Consider the following 14,734-nt stretch of genomic DNA (forward strand, 5'->3'; position numbering starts at 1 on the left):
GCCAGTTCCAATGAAATCTGCTCTGAAACTAATATGTAGTTAAAAACACGCATCTTCTGTGTGTCAATTAGCTCATGCAGGAGTGCTGAGCACTTCTCATTGTTATTTACAGCAGCACAAAGAGCACGATCATGTTGCCTAATCAGATGTCAGTGACTTGCACCCACACTGGGCTGATCTAAATAATTGTATGGTTTGCAGGACAGCAGCAGGCAGGACAGGGCAGATGGGAAATCACTCAGTCCTGTGTAGCTAGTGATGCAATGGAGCAGTGATTTATCAACTGCATGGCGCAGTAAATCACTGCTGACTTTACTTCCTGCGTTTAACAAGCTGCTTATTAACTGGGAATATAATAACTAGGTTTGGAAGATTTGTGACATAATCATGTTTAGAATTCTGTGTTTACTTCTGAAAATTCATGTAGACCTTTTTCATGCAGCAGGAACATTCTTTCCTCATATGAGTCCAAACAGGAATTCTATTTTATATAGTATCACTTGTCTGTCAAGTAGATCCTCTGCAGGTCCTGCAGAATTCCTGTGCATATCCAAATTATTCAACACACTGTTGCTGATCTTTCTTTGTAGCCTCTGTCTGGAAGGCATTGATACTTTATTTGCATTTCTGGTTATTACAGGTGTGTCTTCAAATGCTGTTCTCTGGTTAATAGCCACGTTGGGCAAACTAGCATGGACAGTCTTGTCTTTATGTCATCTGACCTGAATTACAACTAAATAATGTGGCCCCAAGCATGCTCTTCTTTGTAAAAATGCTGAAGTTCTATTTGTCTGTGCTGGCTCCCCCACTAGGACTGTCAGGCCAGACTTACTGTGTGGCCAGAGGACACCAAGAGCTCCAACCTTTGTAGTAGCTGTGCCCGGTGTGTGTTTACCTCTTCCAGTCAGCACTGCAACTGCACCCAGCCCCAATTCTACATACAAACACTGGAGAGGCCAACTAGGCCTTTCCCACGTAGGCAAGGCTTGTGTAAGACCTGTAACAGCCACTGGGGCTGATAAACCAAGCTCCCTATTCTTTTTGGGGAAAAAGGAGAGGAATGGCAGTCCTGAATGAGCCCAGAAATCAATCTGTCCCATTGTATTATCTTGGACATTGGCTATTAGCAGCCATTTAGAGAAGAAGGTAAGAAATCCAAATGCTGGGTAATATCCTCCCAATTTCTTGCAATCTGCAATTGTGAGAGATTCCTGTAAAGTGACCCTGTGAACACCCTCTCCAGCTGTAACCTACAGTTCTCTAAAGCTGCTTTCTAAATATCTCCCAACAGACAGTGTCTCTCCCTGTTTCTCTAAGTTTATCATTAAATTCTGCAAGCAGTATTTCAGAGGTGTGGCAGACAGGATTGTCCAAAGTATAGTTTAGTAAATGGATGTGGATGTTGCCAAGAGCTGTGATTCCCAGTCACTGCTGGGTGGAGTGTGGTAGTTGCAGATGGCAGGATCCTTGCCCGCCCCTCTGTCCCAGATTACCACTGCAGAGCAAGCGTGACACACAGAAGAGGGATGCTTGCTCCTCAGCCATGGCAGTTCACAACTTACTGACTGAGGTAAATGTGTCAAGAAGAGATTAACTAAAACAGAATATGTGTTCCAGTTGTTCCCATAAGCTCTATTTTAGCTTGTCAGAATTTTTGCTCCCTGTTCTATTCCCATTGTCACATAAATTACACCTTGGTTTATTTCCCCCGAGCCCCACAGAATACTGATTCTTGAGGACATTTAAAAGCAGGGCATATCCAAGAGATCTACCAGAGCTTGGGCTGGAGGACTATAGAATATAAGTCTGGCAAACTGATGTGTCCTATTACAGTGAGAAGCAGATTTAGGAGGATGGAGTTTCCTTAGGGTCATATGACAGACTGAAATCACAGAACCACAGAATCATTTTGGTTGGAAAGGACCTATAAGATCATTGAATCCAATGATTAATGCAGCATTGCCAAGTCCACCACTAAACCAAGTCTCCATGTGCCACATCTACATATCTTTTAAATACCTCCAGGGATGGTGACTCCACCACTTCCCTGGGCAGCCTGTTCCAGTGCTTGAAATACAGGCCCTCAAAGGACGAGGCATCTTCACCAAATCCATCCCCTCCCTTCGAAGTGCAACATGACCTTCTCTGGTCTGCCCTTTCCAACATAAACTCATTAATTTTAATAAAACCAATTCCTCATTCTACCCAAATGGCCTTCTGAAGTCTCGCAGAACAAAGCTATTGAAGTCAGATGTGCTGTGAGAATCAAAACCACTGAAGCTCTTCTGATCATCCAGCAGAGTGGGCCCTTCAGGATAGAATGTGTGTTGCCTTTTGCAAGAAGTGAACAATAGTTTCATGTTCAGCTTCTCTATCCCAATCCGAAAGGGCTCTGTATGGCACAAAATGTCCTCGCAGGAAGGGAACGAGTGAGTGCCACAGGCATGAGAGATGTTAGTCACAAGACCTAATGGAGGTGCTCTGGAGTAAGACATTAGGGTGGTGTAGGAATCTGTGTGGAGCAGAGTCACAGGTGCCTAAATCCTTCTCTATCCCACCGAGATAACACCAGCGAGGACACCCACCTGAGATTACACAGAACTTTGGAGTCTGTAGGCATGGTTCAGGTTCACTTAGAGCCCGAGCTCTAGTAGTCAACATGAATTCTCAGTATAAATAATTCCCTCTAAGGTTCATTTAACCTACTTTTGGGTTTTATTTTATTGGTCTTGTCTGTTTGACAGTTTCGGGGTTTTACCACAGTAACTTTTGCTGTTATTAAGAAAGTCCTTTTCAAGTATTGTGCTTTACCACTCTGCATGGGAAAATCCACAGCACTGCCAGCCCTTATCAGATTTCTTGCTCAATGAGGTCAACTGGTGTTTGGATATTATTGTATCGTGTCTACAAAGGAATGGAAAAAATACTCTACATGTAATCTGAAAGTAGTTGCGGTCTTAAAAATCAGGTTAAGCATAGAAAAAAAGGTGTTAAATATTTTTTGCTAAAGTTAGAAACTATTACATATCTAGAGATCTTTTACTTGCTCTGTTTCCAACTTTTAAGAAAAAAGCAGACAGGAAAGAAATTGCTTCCAGGATGCAGAAGCCCTGTGAATTTCCCACACCGGTAGGACATGCAAAATTCAGAGTGCTTCGTTTCAAGGGTCTTGGCTTTTAAATATCGGCCTGGACTGTATGTTCTTGTCCGTACTAGCTAGAAACAAGAATGAGGGTAAATCTAAATATAAGTATATTAATAATATTTATTTAGTTTTTAGACATATATATATACACTTATATTTTTACATTTTATAAAACAATGAGCTTCCTTCATTGGCTGGTAATCTTGAGTGCTCATAATGGCTTCAGTTGAACAGATCAAATCCATCCTTAAGCAAGTGTAGTAAAGAATTATTTCTTTCTCTCTTGCCCTCACTTTAAGCCCTTTATGGAATATACTTTGCTGCCATACTAGATCTCTCTGGCTCTAAGAAATCAGCTGGTCTGCTTTTGATTGGGTAATGTTTCTAAGGAAGAGTATTGAGATTTGAGTAATTAAGTTAAATCTGTGGCCTGCATGTAAATATCCATAATCTCAAGCAAACAAAGAATTATGAGAAATTACACAGAAGTCTGCACAGTGTGGAAGCAGCCTGTTAACCTGCAATGTCTGGGTTGCATCAGATATTTTACAAGCAAGTATGTGTAGCAGCTTCTGCGGATATCAATCTGCTGGCATCCTACTACAGTCTGTTGTATTTAGCAACAACCTAATACTAATACCACTTAGCAATTATAGCTAGTAGTAGGTTTGATCTATGAATTATTCACCTGCTTTTAGCTAATTGATTACTCAATGTTGAGATAGCAGAGAGCTAAATAAATCTTTATCATCGAATAGAAATGGTGCAGCTGCAAGGTTAAAATCACAAGGTGGGTCTGATGGGTAGTTCACAAATATGGGTAGTTGACAAATATTTACACAGCTACATGGCCTGTTATTTTGGCCACAGTAAGGACCAAGCTGCAGCATCCACATCAGCTAAAGCTCAGATTTGGGTCCAGAGCTGCTTCATTCAGTGTAGATGCACAGCTGAGCTGAGAGACAACTCCTGCATGACTTTTAGTCCTCTATTCATATTATTCCTTTTGGTAGGTGATTTAATTAATTTGCCTCTCCATTAACAACTATTCCTATAATGTAGGTCAACTAATTAAGATATATAAAAATATTTCCCCAAGGTCATTTGTTTTGGGAACAATGAATGTGGGACAATTCCTTATATATGAAGAGTTCAGATCACTTCAGAAGAAGCAAAATATTATAAATTGTGACTTTGGTGGTGAAATACATTTCTAACAAAGATGCAGTCCTTCTGCTCAGAACAATTTCCATAATAGGTGGAGCAAATCCATTTGACATTGCAGCAGAACAGGATCACCGAGGCAGGCAATTACAATATCTTCAGGGGGCACTAGTTTTCAGATGAGATGGAGCATACTACATAAATCCCTTATGCTTCTCAAATTTAGTTAGCTAGGGTTTGTTTGCAGCCATGAAAGTTACTTCAAGAACAGTCATTGTTCTTTCAAGGCATTGCTCTCATTTGAAAAAAAATTAAGTATATGGCAGAGAAACAAAAAATGTTTTCTATATCAACTAACAAATACAAACAAATGTTCTTAGGTCCAGAATGATCTTTTATTCCACTTTAGGAGGTAAAGTACAACAATTGACTCATTACTCAAATTTCACTTGAGCTGTTGCACAACCTCACCTGAGAATACTTTTCAACAGGAAAAAGCACTTTTAGCACTGTGGGAAATGAAAAATAATTCCTCTTAAACGTAATTATGTAGATGGAATGGAAGTTTCCTCTACACAGCAGCTGGCATGTTGTCATTTCTTTTGATTCCATAGCACCAAGATAATGTTGAGATTTTAAGATTAGACCAGTCTTAGAATTTCTTGTAGTGATTTCTAATTCAAAACTGGATGTGTTGTTTATAGCTGATTCTGCTTCTACTGGAACAGCAAGATTTTCACCATTTGATCCCTACAAAAAAGATACCAATGCAAAAAATATAATTTTGTTATATTTTATTTACATTTGGAAATAGAAATTTCACAGCACTTGAAACTAACCAGAGTGTTGGGACAAAAAGGTCTTTAAACTGTGCTCACTTTTCACTCTCGCTTCTCCTAAGTCCAACTCTATCCAATGTTGATATTTATTCTAAGATTATGTATCCATTGTACTGTACACAGGTTCATTCAGTCCTTTCTCTTGTTTTTGAAGCCTCAGGTATTGAAAGAGCCCGGGTATTTTCAATTTAAGTAGACATCTATCTATATTAGATACATTTATAAAAGTGGTGGGTGGGGGTTTTTTATATTAGTTTAATAAATTCCACTGAGTATTTTGCTCTTGCACACTCATATTCTGCTATTTCAGCTGTTGAACATAGTAACGTTTCATCTTCTAGGCACCATGCATTTTTGCAGGACAGATACAGAGTACTCATGCACAAGGGCCACTTTTGCTGGCTCCACATCTGTCACACAGACAGGTTTTCTGCACCACCGTAATTTTGAAGCACCAGTTATGATTTGTAGTGGGGTTTCTTTTCAGAAAAGCTCATCATGGTTTAATTCTATTTGATGGCTCCAATTCCTCTTCTGGGAAAAGACCCCTTATCAGGACAGGCACCTGTGATAGCAAATCCTGACATAGAAACAAGATCTGTGAGTGGAGGTGAGCCAGTGAGTTTGTTAGAGAAGCAGCACAGCTATGGAAACAAAAATCCTGAATTAGTTTGTGTTGCCATCTGAGCAGGATGCACAAATAGTAACTGTATGAGCACAAAGCAATTGAGATTTATTCAGAGGAGATATTAATATGTTGTGGTAATCTCTAGATGTTATTTCTGCTTAGTCTTGCATTATATTAGATGGGGTCTTTTAAGGCAGCTCCTAGCACAGCAGAGAAACCATCTGACACTGCTCCTACCAAAATCATTGTGATACAGACCTGCAGAACGACCTGACACCTCTGGGGAGCTTGTCCAGCCGTTCAATTATATTTTCTTTTTCTTCTGTCATTGAAGAAGAAAGAAGGAGAAAGAGTTATTGACATGAAATGGTCTGGTATGTGTCTGTTTTATGGTCACTGGGGTGATGACCTTCCCAGCAGTGTGCTCTCTGTTACCAGAGGAAGCCAGCTCAGATAAATACCTATTGAGAGAGTTTTGTTGCAAAGGGCAATGCAGTGCAGGGTAACTTTATATTTAGTTAACAACATTGATAATTGCTGTTTGTACTGTTCATGGCAATATAAATAGCTAAGTTTGATCTAAATGTCAGCACAGGCAGGGCAGATAGAGAAATGCATGGCTGTAAGTGAAGGGTGCTAATTAATACCAGAGTTTACCTCGTTTTCAAGGTTTCACTTATGACCTTGGCTAAAAACAAGTCTCTTCCCAATGCTTTGATGTCCATTGCAGTTCCTACATTCTCACCCTTGTTGAAAGGAATTCTTTGTGCAATTATTTTTTTTCTTCACTCCGGCATGTCATGACTAACTTGCCGGATGTCAAAGAGAGCACTAGTAACAAAGCAGAAATAGTTTTCCTGTTATTTTCTCCTTTCTTTTCATCCTTATTGTGCTTCTCAAAGCTAGGAGTGGTGGAGACTGGCTCAATGTGTGAGATCTCAGTAGTACTGCAGGATGCCATGGCTGCTGAAGCAAGAATAACCTGCCCAAAGGAAACCCATGTGAAATCCCACTTGTGGGAAACGTGGTCTTAGTGTAGCCAAGGCCATGATGTTTCATTAGAAACCGAGATCAATCACTCAACGAAACGTGAGCTAGCTCATGCATTTAATTTTGTTCCATAACAAGAAATTTCCTTTGCTGGAGGAACATCTGACAATATTGTATCAAGGAGCCTGTGTGTGATCCCTGCCACAACCATGTCCTAACTCTGCCAAGTGATGGTGGCAGCAGAGGCCCTGCCATACAGAGTTCTTTGCCAGGTCAGTGGTGGCTGAGCCCCCTCTTCTAGGACACAGGAGAAAAGCTGGCCTTGATCTCCTGAGCAGTGTTTCACTATTTCCACACCAGGAAAGCTCGTGAGTCAGGTACTACTGGGACAAGAGTATTCCACCTTTGGCAAATTCTTCTAATTTGGTGAGTTTATTTGTTTCTTTAGGGAAAGAGCAAGTATACTCGAGTGGAATGAAGATTTACTGGCAACAAGGATGCCTACAGATAGGACCTTAGGGATTTCTCAGATTCCATGGAAAACTTAGACTTTCAGGTCAGATGCCTAATCCTTTACCATCCCTGTTGAGATGGCCTGTTTGCTTGAGAATGATCCTGGTGAGGAACTATCCTTGTGAAAGCTACCCATAAAATTCAGCCAACTCAGTTTTGTTGTCTTTGGACTGCTGCCATGCAAACCTCCTAGTCTTGTAAAATGTCTCTGAAATGAGGCATACCTCGCACATCCCAGTTACACTAGAAATGACTTCTAACCGAGTCATGCATGTCAAAGGGGAAAAGGGAGTTGGAAGGACTGCCTGTGACAATAGTCCTGTCAATTGCTGTATCATATTTCCCTTAAACATGATCCTTGCAGCAGGTGTGTGCTGAGTTCCCCTTGCTGCCCCATGACAGTCACCGAGGTCAGCAGCTCCAGCAGTGGCACACTCCACAGTGGAACAGAAACTGTAGAGTTTTTAGACATGTCTCTCTCACAGTGGAAAGTGCACAAGGTGGAGTTTCCCAAACTGGAGAAACCGCAGGGAGAGCAGAGAGAGTCACCAGGAGCCCACAGCTGGAGCAGGAGTGGCTGATGGGACCTGAGTGTGGCCAGGAGCAATGGCAGCCAAGTCTCTCCAGCCTTTCTTCTATAAAAGAAACTCCCAGGGAATGGCAGCAACCAGGAGTGCTGCAAACAGAGTGGGCAAACAGGGCCTGGCATGACAGTTCATGCAGCAGTTTGCACAGCAGGGTGTGAAGGGTGGGCCAGTGAGGTCCTTCTGTCTGCTGTCTCAGTGGAGGTCAGGGATGGAGATCCATGTGGGAGCAAAGACCCAAGCGTTAATGATGAGTTAGAAACCACAGAAATGCCTGAGAATGGTTATGTAGGAATTAGTGCTTCTCCCCCCAAAAAGGTAGTGGGATCAGTAGCCCAGCTGAAGTACATCTACACCAGTGCACACAGCACGGACAACAAACAGGAGGAGCTGGAAGTCACCATTCCCAGAGGGATTTAGACGATATGTAGATGTGACAACTGGGGACACGGTTTAGTGGTGGACTTGGCAGTGCCGATTTAAGAGTTGGACTCTGTGATCTTAAAGGCCTTTACAATTCTATGACATAAACAATTCTGTGACATCCTAGAAGAGATGAGCTTTTCCCATTTCACCCCTCATGTCTTGATATGAATCATATCTAGGCTGTTAGACTATCTCAAATGCCATTAAATTCCTTGTGCTGTATAGTGAGCTCTCTACTTCACCATTTCCCAACCCAGCATGCTCACACAGCATAAAAGTGTCTCCTTTAAACCTCTCAATGCTTTCCCCTGCAGCAGCAAGACACACTCACATAGCTCTTTAATTTGCTGCTCTTAAATTGTGTTTTTGTCAGGGTAATTCTAAGGTCTGTGGCCAAGTGCACACTTTGTATTGTTAACAGTTTGACAAGAGGGTGATTCATGTGCAACAACCTTTAATGTTTTAGATTTTGCTGCTGTGGTTATTATTTGCAGAGCAATTGGGGGAACTTACTCCGGGAGCACTGGAGCTGAGAAGGCTCTTTTTTGATGGCTTTGTACCAAGTGTTTGTGGTGGCTGCTATAGCAGCAACTTTGTCAGAGAAAGACATACAGAATAACATTTTCCAAAGAATAGTGTTATAATCATGTAAAATAACATCTGGAGACTGTGGGATGGGCACAGATAGAGAGACAGGGCTCTCTAACATGGGTTAGGGTCCAACACAGTTTGGCTTGGTGAAGTCATGTAAAGTACTGCAGAAGCCCTTTGCACTTTTGTTTGTTACATAGTACTATTTAGTCATGGAGGCCAATATATTGCTAGGTGTGGCTTTCCTGTGCATAAATGTCTCAATTTAAAGATAATTGGCTCAATGTGGAGGTCAAGTAATTGGAGTCAGGGCTCCCTGAGTGTGCAGGGTACAGCCCTGACCCATTGCCCTACCTTGTGGTAGACACTCTGCAGTTCTGTCTTTATTTAAGGCATTATGTCAAGATACCTATGAAATCCTAGCTATTTTATAACAAAATTTGAAACATTATGGGTCAGTTGAAGGTAAGATCTCATTTCTCAGTATTTATAATGTTTCTCAAGCAGTGGTGCATAAAGCAGTAATAGCCTATGAGACCAGAATAAGTGGTTCAGATCCAGTCTGCAAAACCACATTGCCTTGAAAAAACTGGGGAAATCCAACACAAACCAATGAATCTATTTTGGTAACCTAGTAAGGTTTTAGTCAGTGCTTTTGCATTTCAAGCCGCAAGCTGAAATGTGATTATTTTACTTTCAAATGCCTGGCCAAACCATTCAAATGAGGCTTTATCAGAAGTGTGATCATTCTTTCAGTCTCAAAAAGGACATCCTAAAAAACTGTGGAGGATGACAAAATCCACTTATAGTGGATGCAACAGTACAGATGGGGTTCATGATATAAAGAGCTAATGGGGTCTGGCTGATTATATGATGGTTGTGTGATATATAAAATCCAGGTAACCAGACATAGGCCACATGTACAGGGAGGTGCTGGGTGAATGCACGTGCTGGAATTGATGCCAATAGTTGCCTACACTTTACTGGCCTCAGTTTGTGTGCTGCTTGTGGCTGGCCATCCTCCAGGTCCTTTGGACATTACTCCCTAGTGTCCTTCTGGGATGTGTTTTTGCTTGAGGCAGCTGTGTGCTTACAGACTCTTGTGGAGCACGGACCAGAAAAAGAACACTGGGCACTTGTCCTTTTCTACTGGGAGAAACTGCTCAAACCTCTGAAGGAGCTACCCTGAAAACTTTGTTCATAAGAGCATTAAAGACAACACTTTTTTGATAATATGGGACAGTTGATGCATTAAAAAAAAAAATAAAAAAAATTGAGAGACCAAATGCAATTTTATTTTAAAATTCAATTAGTTATTTGTCCAAAAGTCAATTGGTTACATTCATATTTCTGTGAAATACATCAGGCATCTTCAAGATATATGTAATATAAATATTTTAGTCTAACTTACTTTCATGTTTCCAGACTTCTGACATCATCCTGTTGCCTGTTTTTGCAATGTATTAAAGAAGTCTAGTCACCAATTTTGTTTATTGTATAAAAGAAAGTAAAACAGAAACATTAACATAGCTTTGAAATATAATTTCATTTTATTGAGTATTGTTAGTTATTCTTAGAAGAGAAACCATTTTTTGTTTGCCTTCCGGGGCATTTTAAATATTTTTTTTTTCAGATTTGCAGGTATAAAAATGACAGAAGAAACCAAGATGAAGTTTAAAATGAGCTGAAAAAAAAATTACAGTCCAAGAAGTGTTTAGGTCTTTTAATCTTATCAAAGCACAATATTGAAGTACTGAGAAATGACCTTCAGAGGGTTTTTTTGTGTGTAGTCAGAGGCATAAAAAAGAATATGCAAGGAATACAATTTTTTTCTTTCATATGTGCTTTGTTGAACTGTGGATAAACACTATAACCCTCCACCTTTCTTTTCTTTTAGCCACATAATCAATGAACTGATAGAAACAGAACGGGTTTATGTAGAAGAACTTCAAAGTATAATAGAGGTAAGAAACTCTTCTGAAATGACTTCCAGTGCTTAACCTCCAAATCATCACTGCAGGTGCACATCCTTCCTGGGCTGAGCACTCCCACCTCCTGTTTATAACACAAGGCTGTGTTAGCAAGATAGCTCAGCCTTGGAGATGGAGAATGGGAAGGATGTTTTGAACATCTTTCCTCAGGGCTTAAAGGAGGAGGCACCACCCCTGGCCCCAGCCCACAGAGTGACACAAGTTGCATGGTTCTCAAAGCTATGGAAAGAGGAATAGTTAATGATGTGCCTTTTCAATCACCAGTAGGTCTTAGAAGCAGCACGCTTGATTTCCGTGGGACCAGACACTAAATTCTGTAAATGTAGGGTTGGAAAATGATTGAGGAAAAGGAAGACCTTCCTCTTGCTCTTCTTTATTGTCCCATGTAGTGCATGAACACAGCAGCTCATGATGCAAATATAGTTCTTGAACTTTTGAAACTCATATGATATCAGCACACTTTTTTTTTTTGTTTAACCCAGTAATCTATCCATTTGTGGTTAAAAATGTGTTTGCACAGTTGCTTGTTAAAGCTCTGAGGAAAACCAGAAACAGCAGAAATTCATGGGAGCAACAAAGCAGCAGGCATGAGAGAAGCCTTTGTATGCTCTGTTGAGAACACAACCACATAGACTTTGGGGCTTTCCAGTGTATCAGACATGGTACTTCTTCCCCTGGAAAAAACAGGCTGGTTTTATTTTCCATTCTTCTCTGCAGGGGTACGCTTCAGAAATGGACAATCCTAATTTATTACACCTGATTCCATCTGCACTTCAAAACAAGAAGGAAATTCTTTTTGGGAACCTTCCAGAAATCTACGAATTCCACAACAGGCATGTGGGAACTGGTGGTTGTTCTATGTCCTTGGGTGCTATAGTCATTTCTACTCCTTTTTTGTTGGGTGCTTTATCATACTCATGTGTACACTGGCAGGAAAAGTCATCCTCACTCTGCCTCTGTGTGTGTCCTGTAAAACCCATGTGTAGAGATCATGTCTGAGACCATCGTATTTCACCTTTTCTTCTGAAAGATTATGCCCTTTTGTGCATTTACTAGTGATTTTCCCTGGCATTATCCATTTTGAATGCCCCTTGTGGTGAGTATTTTACCACCTCTCTTGGTACACTGGTAAATATCACAGGACTAAATCCTGATGTTCTTTCTCTGGCAAAACCCCTCTGTGAGGAAGTTTTCTTAGTGTTCAGCTTACTTGTCCTATATTTCTGTTATCAGGTCAGAAGAAGTGATATATTTCATAGCACTTTTCATAAGGAATTTTATCCTTCATATGGTCATACACCTTGGTAGAAGCCTTGTCCATACTGTGGACAAGGTAATCTAGAGCCCATAACTACAGTTAGGAACAAGATCAACCTCTTTTCAATCAGCTTTCAAAACACAAAGCTTAGGACTACTTCTGTACATTTCCTGCTTTTCCTAGCCTTGTGTAAGTAAAACTGGCTGTAACCAAAGTGAGAATCCAGGAATTATTTTGAATAATAATTCCCTGTAAGATACAACAAACAGTTGAACAAAATAAATATAAAAACTCTCTCTTTTGCAAATCTTAATATTATGCCAGGGTAGTCAATACATACTAGAAAAATTATTTTCCAGTTTATATATTATTTATATATTGTTTTGAAAGATTGTGTCTTTCATTTGGAGAAAGATATTCCTCTCCCTTTGCAAGGCCAGTCTTTCCCTAAAGGCTTCATGCACTGACTGTGACTGCAGAAGCCTTTGGACTACATCCCATATTTCCACTGCTTGCTGATTGAGCAACTGCATCTGACAGAGCTTTCCTGTCTTTTCTAGCTGTTCTGAAAAATCTCATACCCAAATGGGTTGCAGGTATTTGGGCTACATAGTGGAAACAAATCTCAACAGCCAGAGGAACCAGATGTATCGAATGCTTGTGATCACATGCAAACATGATAATGTTGGTGATTTAGGGAATCAGCTGTGAACCACATCCCATTTTTCTAAAATATGTATTTCTCTCTGTGTCAGAATTGTTACCTTCCCCACTGAATCCTAGTACTACAAACACACAGGCTTTAAGCTGGATTTACATAGAAGCTAGCATGCAATATAAGTAGAATTTTACATTACTCTTTGCTCTCTTTTTTCCCTCTCAGGATTTTCCTTAAGGAGATAGAAAATTGCATTGAAAACCCTGAGCTTCTTGCCCGATGCTTTTTAAAAAGAGTAAGTACATCCTTTTGCATGTTTGTATCTATGGTCTTATCCTACAGGACTTACAGATTTACTCCTATCCTTTCCCTCCAATTGCTTTTGTGAATGAGGGCAACTCCCATAAACAGATATTCCCAAATTAAGCCACAGTTAACAAGGATGTATTCTGAAATCTAACTCTTTACCTCGTTTACTGACAGGAAGAGAGCTTTTACTAGTGTTTTACCAAGTAATTTAAGTCCCCTTTAAAAGAAAAAAACAAACAACAAACCAACAAATAATAGTGATCCAAATGTTTAACGTGCTTTTCATTTTAGAAAAATCTATACCAGCAGTCTACTGTAACCCTGACAACAACCTGCAGTAAAAAAGCACAGCACAGTATCACAGAGGATTACTCTGAGTGCAGACAATACATCCTGTTCCTGCCTTATCTTATCCTTCTTTTCTCTGCACAATTCAGGACTCACTCCCCTAGACCTGGCCCAGCAGAGTCTGCTGCCATCCTCGCATGGACCCCACCAGCTCCGTAAGACTCTGTGAGGTTGATTCCCTTACTTGTTCACATAATTCAACAAGTGGGATTCTCCTCACTTGTATGAAGTGGTGGGGGTCAACTGTTTGCTTAAAAGTAAAGAGAGCTCATTTCTGAGAAAGCCTCAAGCCATCAGGCAGTGGTGGCTTTGGTCAGGTCCGTGTGTGTTTGCTTCCTGTGGCTCTCAGTGCCCAAGTTCCACAGCTTTTCCCCGAGAGCTCCCAGTCATGTCCCTCCTCCACCCCCCATCCCCCCTCAGCCTGACTGTTAGTCCTGTTTCCTGCAACACAACCAAAGGTGCTTGTTTATATGGTACTCATTCAGGGGCCCTACTAATGAGAAAAAAAATATCTTTTGGTGGATTGCTACTGTTTTCAGAGTCTGACAAAACTGCTTGAATAAGACTCTGTGTTTTGCACAGGAAATGGAAGAGGCATGAGAAACGGGAAAATCTGTCCACTGTAGTCAAAGGTACCTCCTGCCTCTCCCATATACATCTAGTATTTGCTGCTTTTCCAGGGTACACATTAAATACACACAGATTTGCATGTACCAGTAAGAGATATTGAGCACTCCCACATCAGTAAGATTTGATGGGAATTATGAACATGTGATACTTGCAAAGGGTATGGCCCCAATTTACAAACAGGTCAGAGTGAAGAGAGTCATATGAGTGTAAACATGATTATATGTCCACTGAATTATTTTCTGTTTAACAGTGAAGCATTTAGGGCTTGAGTAAATGACACTACTAAGGAATGTGTTGTTATCCTAAGATTCAGATGCTGAGCAGGAAAATATTGTGGTGAAATCATTATGCAAAAGAGAATAAGTGGTCTTTGAAGAATGCAGACCTTTGAAATCCAAGAAGCATAAAGTAGTCCATGTGCTGCAAATATCCCTGGATTTACATGTGAAGAAAAATTCTTGATATAGAATTGATACTATAATTCTGCAGAAAGTTCAAATTCCATATTTAAATATTGTAGCTCATGTCTCTCTCTGTAAAAACAGCGATGAGCCCAATTCTCCTCACTATTCTACAAAAATGAAAGCAGCACTAAAGCTGTGGTTCACGTTGGTTGAAGTGAAAGAAAACCAGTCTGGCATCTTTGCTCATCAGTTTCTG

At 40.5% G+C, this 14,734-nt stretch overlaps 1 protein-coding gene across 12 annotated transcripts in view; it reads left to right on the plus strand.

Moving 5' to 3' along the window:
* MCF2L2 (MCF.2 cell line derived transforming sequence-like 2) overlaps nucleotides 1-14,734 on the plus strand; it is a 158,079-nt gene that overhangs the window by 104,593 nt on the left and 38,752 nt on the right. For all 12 annotated transcript variants that reach the window (XM_027712890.2, XM_027712876.2, XM_027712877.2 and 9 more), the window contains exons 16-18: nucleotides 10,778-10,844; nucleotides 11,589-11,704; nucleotides 13,013-13,082. In XM_027712890.2, coding sequence (XP_027568691.1) covers nucleotides 10,778-10,844; nucleotides 11,589-11,704; nucleotides 13,013-13,082 — 253 coding nt within the window. The remainder of the gene's footprint in view (nucleotides 1-10,777; nucleotides 10,845-11,588; nucleotides 11,705-13,012; nucleotides 13,083-14,734) is intronic.

Source organism: Pipra filicauda, unplaced genomic scaffold, assembly GCF_003945595.2.
Source record: "Pipra filicauda isolate LSUMZ 115617 unplaced genomic scaffold, ASM394559v2 scaffold98_size3848907_pilon, whole genome shotgun sequence".
Lineage (NCBI taxonomy): Eukaryota > Metazoa > Chordata > Aves > Passeriformes > Pipridae > Pipra > Pipra filicauda.